Consider the following 14,554-nt stretch of genomic DNA (forward strand, 5'->3'; position numbering starts at 1 on the left):
ACAACCACGACATTTAACAGAAAGATGTGTACTAACCTCCTTTGTGCTTCACACTGCTAACTCTGCATTTTCTCATGCAATGAGTGGTCACACACAGCTGGGCATGTGAGTGTGGTGCCTTACTAGTACTGTGAGATTATGCTATCCTTAAATGTTTTTCCCCAAGTGATAATTTACATAATGTTTGTCAAAAATGGACACAGCATCCTGTACTTTTACAGCAAGTAAGAATTTAATTGATGTTTTCAAATTCTGTTGATTGAATGCAAAAGCAGAGACAGTAAAAAACAAAAAACAAACAAACAAAAAAAAAACAGCTATGAATTATGTTTCTTGATTTGAAGTTAAGGTTGTGGTGCTGTTTTAAAAAGAACCATTTCAAATGGAGGTCACTGTGGAAGCAGCTCACTCTGTAGCTCATATGTTGTTTAAAAAAGCAGTTGTTTTCATATCATATGTTTAAATCTTGCCATCCCATTGGAATTTCAGCTTAATTTAACACACTGACGTGCAATTGTGAATTCTAGAGTTTTTGGGGTAAACTGACAACACTTTCATCATGCATAACTTAAATATTTTGATTTATTTTATTAGAATCTCAGAGCTCAAAGGTCAAAGAGGACAGGTAGCTTTTGTTTGACCATTGATTTTACCAAGGAATGTATGAATATTATTATTATTATTATTATTATTATTAGCCTGTTTGTTATCCTCGCAAGTATCGTCATCTCCCTTCTCATGCGTGAAACACATGGAACTAATGTAATTATATAGATCCACTAATCCAATTCAATTCAATAAATTACAGTGAATCACAATCATAACTAGAAGAAACTGAAAGAATACAAAGCTCTGTTGTAGACTACGATGAATATGACACACACACACACACACACACATCTGCAGTAGCAGCACCCGAGGCTAATTATGTTTTTAACATATTCACAAGCTGTAAAACATTTTAGTTGCTTCTCATTCATTTAGGATAGAGAAGAAGTAATTGCACGAAACACCAGACCATGTTGATTGGAGAAGACAGTGATGCAGACATGGCACCAAAAGACATGCTGAGAGCTGGAAAATCCATACCATATTCAAGCACGCTTCCATTAGAAAAATATTCCCATGTGGCATTTCTCGCCCCCTCCAAAAAATACCATGAGAGTTTCTTTTGGCTCCACTCTTCTTTCACCATCCAATTTATTCATTAATAAAATGTTCACTCTTTCCCTCACTTTCACTTCCCACCTCCTTCCTCAGACTGTAATTGACCGCAGAAGCTGTTTGAATCCCCTCAGCCCGACAGTGTTTATAGGATCTCGTCCAGTTCTGCTAACAGTCTTCATAGTGTTTCATTCATGCTAGAGTGCAAGAAGTGTAGTGCTCGATGTGCCTGTGTTGTGCTCAAGCAGTTTCTCTGTTTCTTTCATCAGTTACCCTGAGGCTGAATCAAACTGTGGAGATGCTCACTTGGGCATGAACTGTATCATCCAAAAACAAACAAACAAAAAAACAAGAAATATATCAATGGCACTGGGCACCTTATCTGTGATTACTGATTTTCTTCTGGCATTAAATTCTTATTATGATTGGGCCCAAGCTATGTGTGTAGTGTTTTGATATACTGGCTGTGCTTCAATTTAAACATGGCAAGTTTGCTTTAATGCTATATGACCACAAGGATTCAAATTACTTGGGCCATCGAATGTCAGCATGTTCTTGACCTCAGAACAAAACTGAAATCTGTATGCCTGCGCACCTGACTGACAGACTGTGTAGACTGATACTACTGATTGATATTTGTCAATTGTCTTATTGTTTCAATAATTATGCTTACACCAGATATTTATGAAAATGCTCAGTACAGTGAATGAAAAGCCTAAAGACTAAAGCCATACCCAATCTGACCCATAGAGGGCAGTGTTGAAGATATGTTGTGGTTTTACCTCACCTGAAGTTTGGAAGTAGAGCAGGATAAGGAAGACCGCCACACAAGTGATGAAGATGACTAGTAAGGAACCTCAAAACTTACTGGAGGCATGTAGGCTTGCAATCAAGCAGCAAGGAGAAAAAATGGAAAACCCAGCTTGTTTAATTTCTGTCTTATTAATGTGTTTAAAGACTACAAACAATAATAACTCCACATTATTTTTAAAAAATGTGCGAAAATGCATTTCCCGAGCATATTGTCAATGCACTTCACTAGTTATCCCATCGTGCTATTGTATGTTAATGACAGGCTGATTTTAGGGTGGGCCTGTAAAGCCTGTAAACGGGCGTTTACAGACTTGTTTCCATACAATAGTCACACAACTAATCATCCTTCACCTACGAGGAGGAGACGGTACGCTCTTTGCTGTTGCAACAACATGCACGTAGGTCATTCAAAATAAAAAAGAAAAAGAAAAAACGTATACATACCAGCATATTCAAATATTGCAAAACTGTCTTTCGGACTATCTTCATTTCCAGTTACGTGATCAAAGTGCTTTTACAATTGCAGGCACGAGGGGGCAGGGTATCATGGAATAATGGAGTTTGCATTCAACCTTTGGATTCACAGAGGCCATGCCATGCCTGCCATTTGATGGGGCATAATTAAAAGAATGCGTAAATCCACACATACACAAGTTACTGTACAGTCGTCAGCAGCTGGCTGAAACCCGCACGCTGCACACATCACCTGCTGGATGGTCCCAACGATGGGCTGTAGGCGAGTGGAGGAAAAATGACAAACTCTCACTCGGTTCCAATTTTCAGGTACAGAAGTGTGAATGGGAAAAAACGCTCGAAGCCTACTGACCAACAAACAACATTAGGTCAAACATTGACCTAATTCATCGCGTGAAAGACACAGAGAGAAAGAAAGGGAGAGAGAGAGAGAGAGAGAGAGAGAGAGAGAGAGAGAGAGAGAAAACACTATGGGAGTTTTGTCGTTAGAACGAGTGATACATCTTCACATAAATAAACGTTCTTTGAATCGGAGCGCGTCTGCAAAATGAATTCCACGGTGTCGTCAGTTCCGTAAAGCGTTCCTCCAGGCTTCATTAAAAAGGAGAAGATAGAAGAATATTTACGAGGGGTCAGAGGACAAACGCAGTTAGAACGAGAGTTTACATGGCTATGCCATTAAAATTATCTTAAACAAGAGCACCGCCTTGTTTTCCACGGATAGTTTTTTCCTTGACTGACAAAAGACACATCAGTCTCCTCTAAGCCGCGCATGAACTGGGATGCACTGCCGTTAGCCTGTTATTAGCTTGCTCGCTAGCAACCCGAACAACTCCGTTTTTACGACGAGACCAAGCACCCTGTAAGTAAAAGCGAAAACGTTTCATTTTGTCTGTGTTTGGGATTTTACATTTTTTACCATTGGTAATTAGTCGGCTTTGCATAGCGAACTCACTGGATTCTTTGCTATTTTTAACCACCTTCCCCTTAACAGCTGCATATTATGTGAAGTAGAAGCAGGCCTTTTCTTGAAAGCAAATTCATTTCCAGCCCTTAAAACTGTTTCACTGTGATGTCCATTTTCAATAAATGACGTATCGTGAAACGTTTTTTCGGAATGGATAATTGCGTATCCAGCAGTGACTTACCTGCTGGAGACTGTACACCTGTGCTGGCGCACCTGCTATGGCTGCCAGGATTTTTTCATTGTGCATCTGATTTCAAGTCCAACGGTCCACTCCCTCACTCTAAAAGTAAACTGTTAATCACGTTGCTTTCCTTAAAAAGTGATGACAGATAATAGCATCACTTTTAACGTTAGTGCAAATTAATGGACATTTCATTGTCCCACCTCATCTCGTTGCCATTTAACACTGGCTGGACTGAGTCACCTATTGAAAGCTAAATACTGAAGCCAGATCACAGCCTGTTTCAGATGTAGATGCTAACATGACTGTCCCTCAGACTATTAAACGTTATTCTCTTAATTGCAGATTAGTAAGAAGATTTTTCCTTGAGCTTCCTTCATCTAACAATGCAAGTTAATATGATCAGTTAACATGGAGGATGTCTTGTCAAGCCGGTTTTTTTCCATTCCAAGCTGACACAGGTGCTGTTAACTGTCTTATTGGTTATTTGTTGAGCCTTGTTAGTCTTGTTGGGCAAGAAGAGCACAACGTCCAGGGTCTAAAGTCAACAGAGATCTGTCAATCCTCAAGAGATGGACTGAGAATAGCCAGGTTTTTGTTTTTTAATGGTGAAGCCTCTTAAGGAGAGGTTGGAGCAAATGTAAACAAGGTGCATTTGTACCTCCTTCAAACAACATCTGTGGTGTTGGTGCCAGTACCTGATCAAACTGCCATAAACCTGCTAGTCAGCCATAACTCACAGGAACAACACCCTTTTTTCAACTAATTCATTTTTTTTTGCCTTAGTTTACTTTTGTCTTAAACTCATCAGCACCTAATCATCAATTTAAAATAGACTGTTCAAGATTCTATTGTGAAGCATTTGTTGATAAATTAGTTATACATATGAGTATTATAACATTTTTGAAACCAGTTCTTATTCTTTGATTCATTATTTTTGGCAGTCACTTGCATAAGCAGTCAGCCATATTACATTTTAGCCTCGCTTTAACTTCACTCCAGCTGTGACAGTCCTTCATCTGAATGAAGCCAACATACATTACTTAGAACTACAGTGTCCAGGCCTTTTATGTTGGCCCTAATAACAAACACCCATAAGTACATTATGAATCACCCATTGTATTACTGGCTTGTGTACAGACTGGACAAAGTGTGATGTTTACCTGTTTAACTTACACCCTGCTCTGGAATGAAAACTGCGGTAAGTGCTTTATCAGGTCTTCAGATTTTTGCTTAATATTTCTCTCACACACAGACCTCTCATTGGTGTTAGTGGGACTTAATTCAAGTTGTCAATTTATTATCCTCACCCAGGTCAAAAATAGCATTGTCTAGTATTTTTTCCCTAGGTTTTTTTTTTTTTTTTGCAGATGTTCTGTATATGTGATTGTACAACTTCAACGTGTGACTTTATGTGGCGGGCTAAGTCAGTTTTACATATTAGGATGATTAAACGGTGATAATGCAAACATTTTGCTATCTCTCCTTTCGTTTGAGTTTTAAGTGACTGGATTTTTGGATATTTATGCTAATATGGTGCTGTAAATGAGCTGTGTAATAGAGTGGCCACTTCTACAAGACAGCTCATTGTAGTGGCGGCTCCTGTGCATGGGGCTTTGTGTTGTTTTTATGCCGAGCGGTAGCCTTGCTCTTTGAAAACCACCTCCTCATTTGTCTGTGGCAATTATATTCCCATCTGCTTAATGATTTGGCTGTTTTGACTAGGCTCTTTGGTCTCTCCTCTTCAAAGCCACATTTAGGCCTCACTGTTTTTCCCATTTCTGCCTTTTTCGTTTTATTTACATGCAATAGTCTGTTGTATCCACACTTTATATCTCTCTCTCTGTTTCTCCTTTTTTTTCCTTACAGACATTGGGCATTATGACAGATAGCATTATGAGTAAAGCTGCCACGATGGAAATTCCTATCAACAGCAATGGTGACACAGGGACGTTACCAGAGGACGACAGCCTTGAACAGGTGGGTTACGGCTACTGTATTCATTGACAGTCTGCTGCATGTAACAGTTTAAGGCCACCCCCTGTAGTTTGTATTTACTAATAAAAGCTATTACACATGGAAACAAATGCCAAATGTTTACTTTTACCCAATTGTGTTCCCAGGCCAACAGATCATTTACATATTCAAACTCAAACTGCAGCAAACAGAGGAAAGTATAGAGAGGACAGTATAATATTTTATTTTCCTATTAATTGTCCATAATTTAGCTTGTTTCTAAATATTTTATACAAAAGTGAAGTCAAATACCATTGTAATAGTTAATTTTGTCTTTTAACATGTCTTGATTTTAAGCATTTGTTTACTATCAGTTTGAGCGTTTGCTTATTTCAGTAAACTGGTGTTATTATGTGACATTAATGATAAGTGGAGAAATGCGTGCCTTCAGTCCTTGAAGTTGACATTGTGGTTATGGGTGTTGTCCTCAACCTTCATGAGATTAGCTAAGTGAGCTGGCACTTGTAATATGCCTTTATGTTAAGATATACAGTTCAATTTAGGACTTGTTTTTCTTACTAAGTTGTCAGTCCTGAACACTGGCTTTATGAATGTGGCTAGTGACTTACTGTTATTTTCTCACTTTATTGTACGTTGTTGTGGTTTGCACATTACATGACTTATCAGCAACAGGCGGACACACATTATAAGATCCATCACCGGGATGAATCCCAGACTGGTCCATCTGGCCCCCAAACTATGTTTTCTGAGTGGCTGCTGCTGTGATGCTCTTCCATCTCTTCCTCTCGACTCCTCCCATCCCCCAACTTGGCTGTGGCTCATTGCATGGCTCCTCAACTCATCCTCGACTTGACCAGATGTTTACCTGCTTGATATTTTTAGGGTGTCCGTGAGACATGGGTGAGCTGATCCCCACTGATCTCAGGGCTTTTCTCGATGTTCTCTAAAAACTGTATGCGGGTGGAAAATCCGGGCTACGATCCTGCACTGTGAACTCAGCATTAGTTATGTTTGTGAAAAGACATCCTACTGGGAAATCAGGTGTTGGAGACCAGCTGTCTCCTTGGGAGCCAGCTGTAACTTATGTTCCCAGTGCCCTATGTTCAAGGTCACTAGACACATTTCTGCTGTATTTGGTTAACCTTGACGTTTTGTGTTTAACCAAATACTGTACTCTCAGATGTAGTTGCAGCTCTTCAGGTGGGGACTTTTCAGTCACAGGATTAAAATACAATGCTCGAGCACAGCCAGTTGAGTACCAGCATTTTGTTTCCATCATTTTCAGGAGTGTCTTAGTCAGAGTCAGTTAGAAGGCAGTGGAGTTGCAGAGTAAGTTATGTGGAACAGGTTGTTCATTTTCCTGTGTCCCGAGGCACACCTTGTTGGATAAATAGAGCGAAGATCCTGGAGGAATCACTGGCAGTTATTTGCTCACCAAACTACGCGTGGCACCACATGAGTTGTAAAAGAAAATTCTGCCCTCTCACGAACCTTCATCAATGAAGCAGTAGTATCCAAATGATGGCTACCTCACTTTAATGTGGTTATGTATCAGATGTGTTTAGCTGCACTGTTTAGTGCTGGATATTAACCAGTTGTCATGGAAACTCTGCAATTAATCTGAAACTGGCTGTGCTTTGTCCTTGGGTGAAAGCCCTCGGAAATCAGATTGATATCTACTGTGCAGAGCTTTCAGTTAAAGCTGCAGCAGCCAGTGCTGCTCGTGCAGCTTCAGTGACAGGCAGGTTAAAGGGATAGTTCAGGTTTTTTGAAGTGAAAAAAAGGAACTATCCTTTAAGGAAGAATAGGAGTCTATTTTCATATCTTGTAGCATTTGCGATTGTGTCAGAACAAGGATGGCGACTGGCAGCTTGACAGTGACAGCATCCTGGCAAAAGCCTCAGATTCATCACAGTGGCTCACTGGTGTCTGCTCAGACAGTCAACAGCATTTTAAGATGCTTATGCTGCTAAACACAAGCTCTCGGAGGTGCTTTTAATTTGGAGGCAATGTCTGTGTTAGTTTTCTCCCACATTGAACAGATGTCACACCACGAGGCAGCTCTCTAAAAGAAGAGACTGGATGAAGGAGAAAATGTAGTTTATAACAGGCTTTGTCCCTAAAGATGTTTTTGGTCGTTGGTTTAATGTCCATATGGTTAAAGTATCAGTCTTTGCCAGAGTTGAGATGTTAAACTGTGATTGGAGACTGTGATTTCCACTGTAGTTAGTAGTTAGTTAGTTGTAGTTGTAGTTAGTTGACTGAATGGTTATATTATTATTATTATTATTGTTATTATGATTATTATTATTATTATTATTATTATTATCACTATTATTATTATTATATGCTGAGGCAGTCAGATTTGGTGTTTTTCTGTGGACGCTTGTGTGTGTTCATGATTTTTTTGTTCTGATTTATTTCTCTTAATGTTATGTCACTTTTAATGTCTGTGAATGTCTTGTTGATGAGTCATGATCTCCATTTTCACAGTGTTGTAATAGGATCAGTATTTTCTTTGTCCAGAAAGCGATGGAATTTTAATTATCATGGCAAAGATATGGTAACACATTATAGATGGAAAGTGAGGAGCTACAGCTCACTCAGCAGCATATGTTCTCCCAGTGGATAAGATGATCCGCTTGAAACTTTAACATAAATGATCTAAATGATGAATCCTGACCTGCTGTTATATCAGTCATCATTGCTCTCCATCCTACATCCCTGCTGTCTGTGGACAGTGATTTTTCTGGGATTTTCTTTTACTTCGTTCTGTGTTGTTTCATGATTTCTGTCATGAATTTTTCTTTTTTGTCTCCTTTCCTTTTTCTATTCGTTTGTTCGTTGTTGTTCCTGTGTTTGTCGGTTCCTCCCCTCCTCCATCTCTGTCCAGGCTGCAAAACTGCAGTGGAGCTTAGATGAGAAGTTAGGGAGCTCCAGAGGCACCAGGGTGAGCAGGCCATTTGTGTGTTTGTGTATGTGTGTGTGTGTGTTTATGTTGGTGTGTAGTACTGCTCAGTGGTTTGACTTTGTGGTGCATTAAATTGCCTCGCATCGCCACGTTGGTTTATCACACAAAATGTCAGATATTTCATTTTAATGGCAAACCACTGTGCAGCTTGAATTGTGTTAACTTAGCTCGTACTAACTCTAGATTGAAGGAATCTCTCAATAATGCTTTGAGAGATATCCCTCAAGTTGTGTAGTGTTAACAAAATAGCTCACAGCTAACACATCTTACATGATAATCTGTTGTCATTCAATTATCCGATTCAGAATCTTATCTGTGATGACTGAGATTGTGATTCCTTTGTGTTAGTGTGTGATGGTTGGCAAAACAAATATGGTGGCACACAAATAATCATCATGTCATGCTACTCATGTGAAATGGGTGCGTTCATTCTGTTTGGTGTCTCAGCCTTAAAAGAAATGTGTTATGGCAAGAGTCAAGAGAGATCTGATCCTCACTACAACCAGATGAGGCCCAGACTGAAGCAGAGCCTAGGTACATTTGTAATAGCCACAGTTTCCTTAATGCTTTTCCTTTTCCTTACTGAATGCTGTTTTGCAGCACAGATTACTGCAATTGTATTTTTGCTTCTTTTTTGGTAGCTTCAAACATACTCTGTGTGTTTACTTACCAAAAGGAAACAGCCACCTCCCTTCCAAAACATAGAATTCCCTTATCACCATCTTGCTGGAGTTTCAAAGCCCAAGGTTTCAGGAAGTGTCTTATGTCTTACAATGGGCCATGTGGGTCTTTGCACTTAGTTCAGTCACTGTGTAGTGTTTGTAGTGAATGAAATGAGAGACTTTCTCAAAGCACAGGCAGGAGTTAAATTTAAATCTGTTCATTGTCAGACTCAAGGGTCACATATGGTTCTGCCAAAATGTGAAACCTGTTCAGGCCAGATTTTCCTTTTTCAATAAATCCCTTAGATTTTTTTTCTCTTTACTAGCTGATACTTGAGCAGGAACACAAACAAAAGAAAACGGTGAGTTAAATTAAGGAAGACACACACAAAACTGATCGTGTGCCTCAGTCCCCCTCATGATCCAGAGCTTCACTGAAGCTCTGATTATTTTGTAAGGAGGAAATAGTTTGGTTGAGAATTTTTCTGTGGCGCAGATCATAGGAGTCACCATTTGGAGTTACACAAGCTGTCGCACTGTCACAGCTGTGGTATCGTAGCCCTTTTGCTTGGTAGAAGATTCAGTTCAGGTATTTAGTTAGGTTGATTATTGACGAGGCACTTTAGTGGTGTGTTTTCTGGCGTGTCATACACTTTATAGATTAGCTGTTTGCTTCCAGATAAGTGGCTGAAGTTAGACTGCTTATTGCGTACTGACTAACCTTGCTAACATAGTTAGTGTTTGTCCCCCTCTAGTGAAAAGGCCTCTAACCTACATTGTCTACAATGTCTGAATTCAACACTCAAGTCATAATCTCCTTTTTGTTGTACATCCCTGCCCAAAACCCTCTATTCTTCCCTTTGTTCTTGTTTTTATTATTATTATTATTATTTTTAAATTTCCCCACCTTGCAGGACCTTCAGCAGGTGATGGTATCAGGTCCAAATCTCAACGAGACTAGCATTGTATCTGGGGGTTATGGAGGAACAGCAGAAGGTATCATCCCCACCAGTTCAATCAAAGGTACAGTCCCACTTCGCTGTTTGTCACCTCTCACACATTTCTGACATATTGTCTCTTCTCAGCTACACTGTCACTGCCCATTTTGACTTCTTCTGTTCACTCCTTAGCTTACTCTGGATATGACTCTGTGACTTTAATCAGAGGACAAGTGTTTGATTACTGCAGCCTCTGATCTTTCTTCCAATGAGAACATCCTGCAATTCATCTTCTCTAATTGGTCATCAGTTTCTTCATTCACCCCTGACTTAGACCTCCACTGTATCTGAAAACGAGTCTTAAAAATTTTGCTGTTAAACTTGTAAACATAATTTACATTTGCCGTATACAAAGTGTCAAAAGGAAACAACAGTCGCTTTACTGCTTATTTGACATTTATGTTTCTGTATCTCTCTCTCTCTCTCTCTCTCTCTCTCTCTCTCTCTCTCTCTCTCTCTCTCTCTCAGGCCCTGCTGTGCATTATAATGCAGAGTTTAACAAAAGGATCCCAGTTACAGGAATAGGTGGCTCCTTAGACCCAGTTGTTATTAATAGTGGAGAGCTCATTTCCAAAATGTGATAAAATCATATTTGGGGATGTTTATAGAACATAAAACATCCAGTCTGTGAATATTTATGTAAGCAAGAACTCAACCCCAACACTCACAATGTGATTCTGATTTTCTTCTTTTTTTAAAAAAAAAAAAAAAAGAAGAAAAGAATAATTCCTACATGATGGCTATCTCATTTTGGAAAGATGCTTTTTTTTGTGTGAGTGTGTCTTTTTTTTAGATGGCTGGGGTCCAACTTCTCTGTCCTTTTCATCAGATTTTCTCTTTCACAGTGGAGAGAAGAGCAGCACAATCATTTTTGCCTTCTGCTCTTCTTCTTGGACATATTGTGACTTTTTTCTATCACAACTTTTATTTTATTATTTTATTATTTTATTATTATTATGTATTATTCCTCTGCTTTCTGATTGGTTTGTCTTACAGTTTTAAACTCAAGGGGTCTGCCTTTTTTGTATTTCTCTAAAAGCAACTCATTGAACTCCGTTATAGCCAAACAGAAACCATCTTCATGTAATAAACTTTTAGATTTCCATTAATAATTATGTAATGAGAGGCTGATCCTGCTTATTTATTGTCGCATATTCAGCAGTACTGCATTCCAAACTGCCCCCGTCTTCATCATCACTCATTTGTCTGCATTGTTCAATGTCATTCACTAAATGTTGTCTTTTTATCTTGTCTTTGTCTTCCACCTCCTTTTCACCATTCCCTCCTACATGCTCCTCCTCCTCCTCCTTTTGTTTCCTGACTTTTCTGTCTATTTTGTGTGTTTCTGCTCCTCCCCACGATCTTTTCTCTTTCGTTATCATTCCATTTTTGGCACGCTTGTTCAATCTCAATAATTGATGCATGTTTAAACCCTAAATATCCAACTCTGTCATTTTAAATCCTGGTCCTGACAAAATCCCCAATATAAATCCCATTATCTCACCCCAACCCTGATGCATACTCACTCTAAACCATCCTTTCATTTATACCTGACCAACAATCCACTGTCACAGACCTGCGTATGAAGGCCAGGAGAAGTAGCGTTCCCCCAAGCAGTTCTTTCCTCTGCCACATAGCAAGCCAATCAAATGAATACAAAGGTACTAGTTGGGGGGAGAGAGGGTGAAGGTGAATGCTCAAGCAGGCTTAACATTGATGAATCAAATTGTCATTTTAGCAGTGACCCAAAATATCCCTGCAGTTTCCAGTATATTCAGCTTTAATCATGGATGAAATAAAAGAATTCTGTGTCTACTGTTGCTTTTCTCAGTATTTCCTCCCAGTTTCATTTTCTGTATTCTCCTGCTGTCCACTCACTCGTTAACTCCATCGCACTCCTTTGCATGTTTTGCAATGGTTTAAAGGGCTGGCGGTGATGGACATGAGATGTCAAAAACAAAAATCTTTTCTGAATGGAGCACTGTTATAATGCACTTGGATTTTCTGCTCTTTTCTGGGGTTAATGTTGTTGTCTACCTGACTTGCTTGTCTGCTTGTCTTTATTATTTACAATGTTCTCATGTTTGTACATTTGGATCTTATCATTCAGGTTCCAACATGCACCACAGCAGCAGCAGCTCATCAATGACTGCAGAGGACACAACACGCGGTGTGGCTGTGGAAAAACTAGAAACAGTGAAGAAGTGGGGAATTAACACTTACAAGGTATCTGCAGTTCTGTTATGTTCACTAACGAGTAGATCCCCCCTCTGTGTCCTTAAGCATTCTGTGATACACTCACAGAGAGGAGTTGTGTTGCTAATGTCTCTGCGTGTCTTCCTTCCTTGTTCTAGTGTACAAAACAAATGATCTCAGAGCGTTTTGGTCGGGGTTCCCGGACTGTGGACCTGGAGCTGGAGGCCCAGATTGAGGTGCTGAGAGACACTAAAAGGAAGTACGAGAATGTGCTGCGATTGGCCAGAGCGCTGACCAACCACTTCTACAACATGGTGCAGACGCAGCATGCACTGGGTGACACCTTTGCTGACCTCAGTCAGAAATCTCCAGAGCTACGGGTGAGACCTCAGGATGTAATCATGTGGCTTTTATGTAGCCGTGTCTTAACTTTTAGATGCACCGTGAAAGGTGAATAACATCAGGTTTATGTAGACGGCCTTTAGAAGCATTCATTTGTTGTTGTGTTTGCCCTTACAGGATGAGTTTGGGTACAATGCAGAAACTCAGAAGTTGCTGTGTAAGAACGGGGAGACTTTACTCGGTGCCATAAATTTCTTTGTGTCCAGCATCAACACATTGGTTAACAAGACCATGGAGGACACCCTGATGACTATCAAGATGTATGAAAATGCCAGGTAAGGACAAGCAGTATGTTCACTATCTTTTCACAAAAGGGCTGGATGTTTGTTGTTTGATCAGATTTGAAAATCATCAGATTTTGATTCAGATATTGCTAAATCCTGAATGGTGCACACAACACACAAACATGTTAATACAGAGATACTAATCTATCATTTGAAATCATGCTCGTGTTGGGTCCTTTCATTTACAGTAAAGAGCGAGGTGTATTTTAAAACTTTTCTCTGCTCCTTTTGTGAGCAGACTGGAGTTTGATGCCTACAGGGCAGACCTGGAGGAATTGAGTATGGGTCCGAGGGACGCTGTAGCCATGGCCCGCATAGATGCTGCTCAGCAACAGTACCAGCTCCATAAGGACAAGTATGAACGGCTCCGCTCAGACGTCACCATTAAACTCAAGTTCTTGGAGGAGAATAAGGTTAGTGGGCTGGGTAGGCCTGCATCATCATCAGCAGCAGCCTTCACAGTGACAAAGCTGCATGCAGGTTTGGAGTGGCTTGTAATCTTCCTTGTTTCTCTCTATCAGGTGAAGGTGATGCATAAGCAGCTGCTCCTCTTCCACAACGCCATCTCAGCGTACTTTGCTGGTAACCAGCAGCAACTGGAGCAGACGCTGAAGCAGTTCAACATAAAGTTGAGGCCCCCAGGGGCCGACAAGCCCTCCTGGTTAGAGGAGCAGTGAGAGGGTCTGCTGGACGCCCTGCCTCCTCCTTCTCGACCACCTCCATCTGTTACCTGTTGAAACCCCCAACTTAGAGAGGACCACTACAGAAGGAAACACACAGATAAATTGGGTGGATGAAGATAATAGATGAGCATGTGTCTGGAGTGGACAGATGAATAGCTGGGTATTACTGATGAATGGGCTAAATGCAGCAGGAAACCAAGTGGCCAGTTTTATGGACAGTCTGGGGGCTTTTAGTGCCTCTTCCCAACTTCTTATTTTCACTTGTACCTTCTCTTTGTGTTTTGTTCCCAGAGAAACTGTTCATCTCTCCTTTCCCTCTCTCCTATTTGACTAAAGCCTCTTCTATCTCAACACTGTTCTGCTGCACGAGCTTGTGCAAGTCATCTTCTGGCCGTTATTATATTCAAGTGCTCCCATTGCTCTGAATTAAACTTCGGCACGACACAGGCAGATGAGAAAAGAAAAAAAAAAAAGGTAAAAACCATTGAAACATACTCAAATGTGACCAAACACTACAACAAAACTCCTCCAGTCCTTATCGCTCTCCTAGTGTGCCTCCTTATTTATGAGCTAATGTACTAAATGTGGCCTCGAGGGAAGACAGATTCAGTTCGGAAAAAGATTTCAGACTACATTGAACGGAGTTGTATGGTACACTGGAAAGGAATGTCCAGACATTTCAGATCAATGTACATTTAATATGAAGTACTATTTCACTTTTGAAATAAATATGATTGTTTGTAGCTTGTAAGAACCACACTATTTTGGTTAGTTTAGATTTT

At 40.1% G+C, this 14,554-nt stretch overlaps 1 protein-coding gene across 5 annotated transcripts; it reads left to right on the top strand.

Annotated features, from left to right (window-relative positions):
- The first annotated feature begins 2,992 nt into the window (after positions 1 to 2,992).
- Positions 2,993 to 14,527, top strand: arfip2b (ADP-ribosylation factor interacting protein 2b). 5 transcript variants are annotated; one of them, XM_046410647.1, is made up of 10 exons: positions 2,993 to 3,313; positions 5,469 to 5,579; positions 8,470 to 8,526; positions 10,124 to 10,232; positions 10,676 to 10,732; positions 12,318 to 12,433; positions 12,562 to 12,783; positions 12,923 to 13,080; positions 13,328 to 13,502; positions 13,611 to 14,527. In XM_046410647.1, the coding sequence occupies exons 2-10, from the start codon at positions 5,481 to 5,483 to the stop codon at positions 13,764 to 13,766; spliced, it is 1,149 nt and encodes a 382-aa protein (XP_046266603.1). In that variant the 5' UTR covers positions 2,993 to 3,313; positions 5,469 to 5,480; the 3' UTR covers positions 13,767 to 14,527. The 5 variants fall into 5 exon arrangements, with proteins under 5 accessions (XP_046266603.1, XP_046266607.1, XP_046266604.1 ...); XM_046410651.1 differs by lacking the exon at positions 10,676 to 10,732 and adding an exon at positions 11,782 to 11,868; XM_046410648.1 differs by lacking the exon at positions 10,676 to 10,732.
- Positions 14,528 to 14,554: the final 27 nt, after the last annotated feature.

The sequence above is a fragment of the Scatophagus argus genome, chromosome 14, assembly GCF_020382885.2.
Source record: "Scatophagus argus isolate fScaArg1 chromosome 14, fScaArg1.pri, whole genome shotgun sequence".
Taxonomy (NCBI): Eukaryota; Metazoa; Chordata; class Actinopteri; family Scatophagidae; genus Scatophagus; species Scatophagus argus.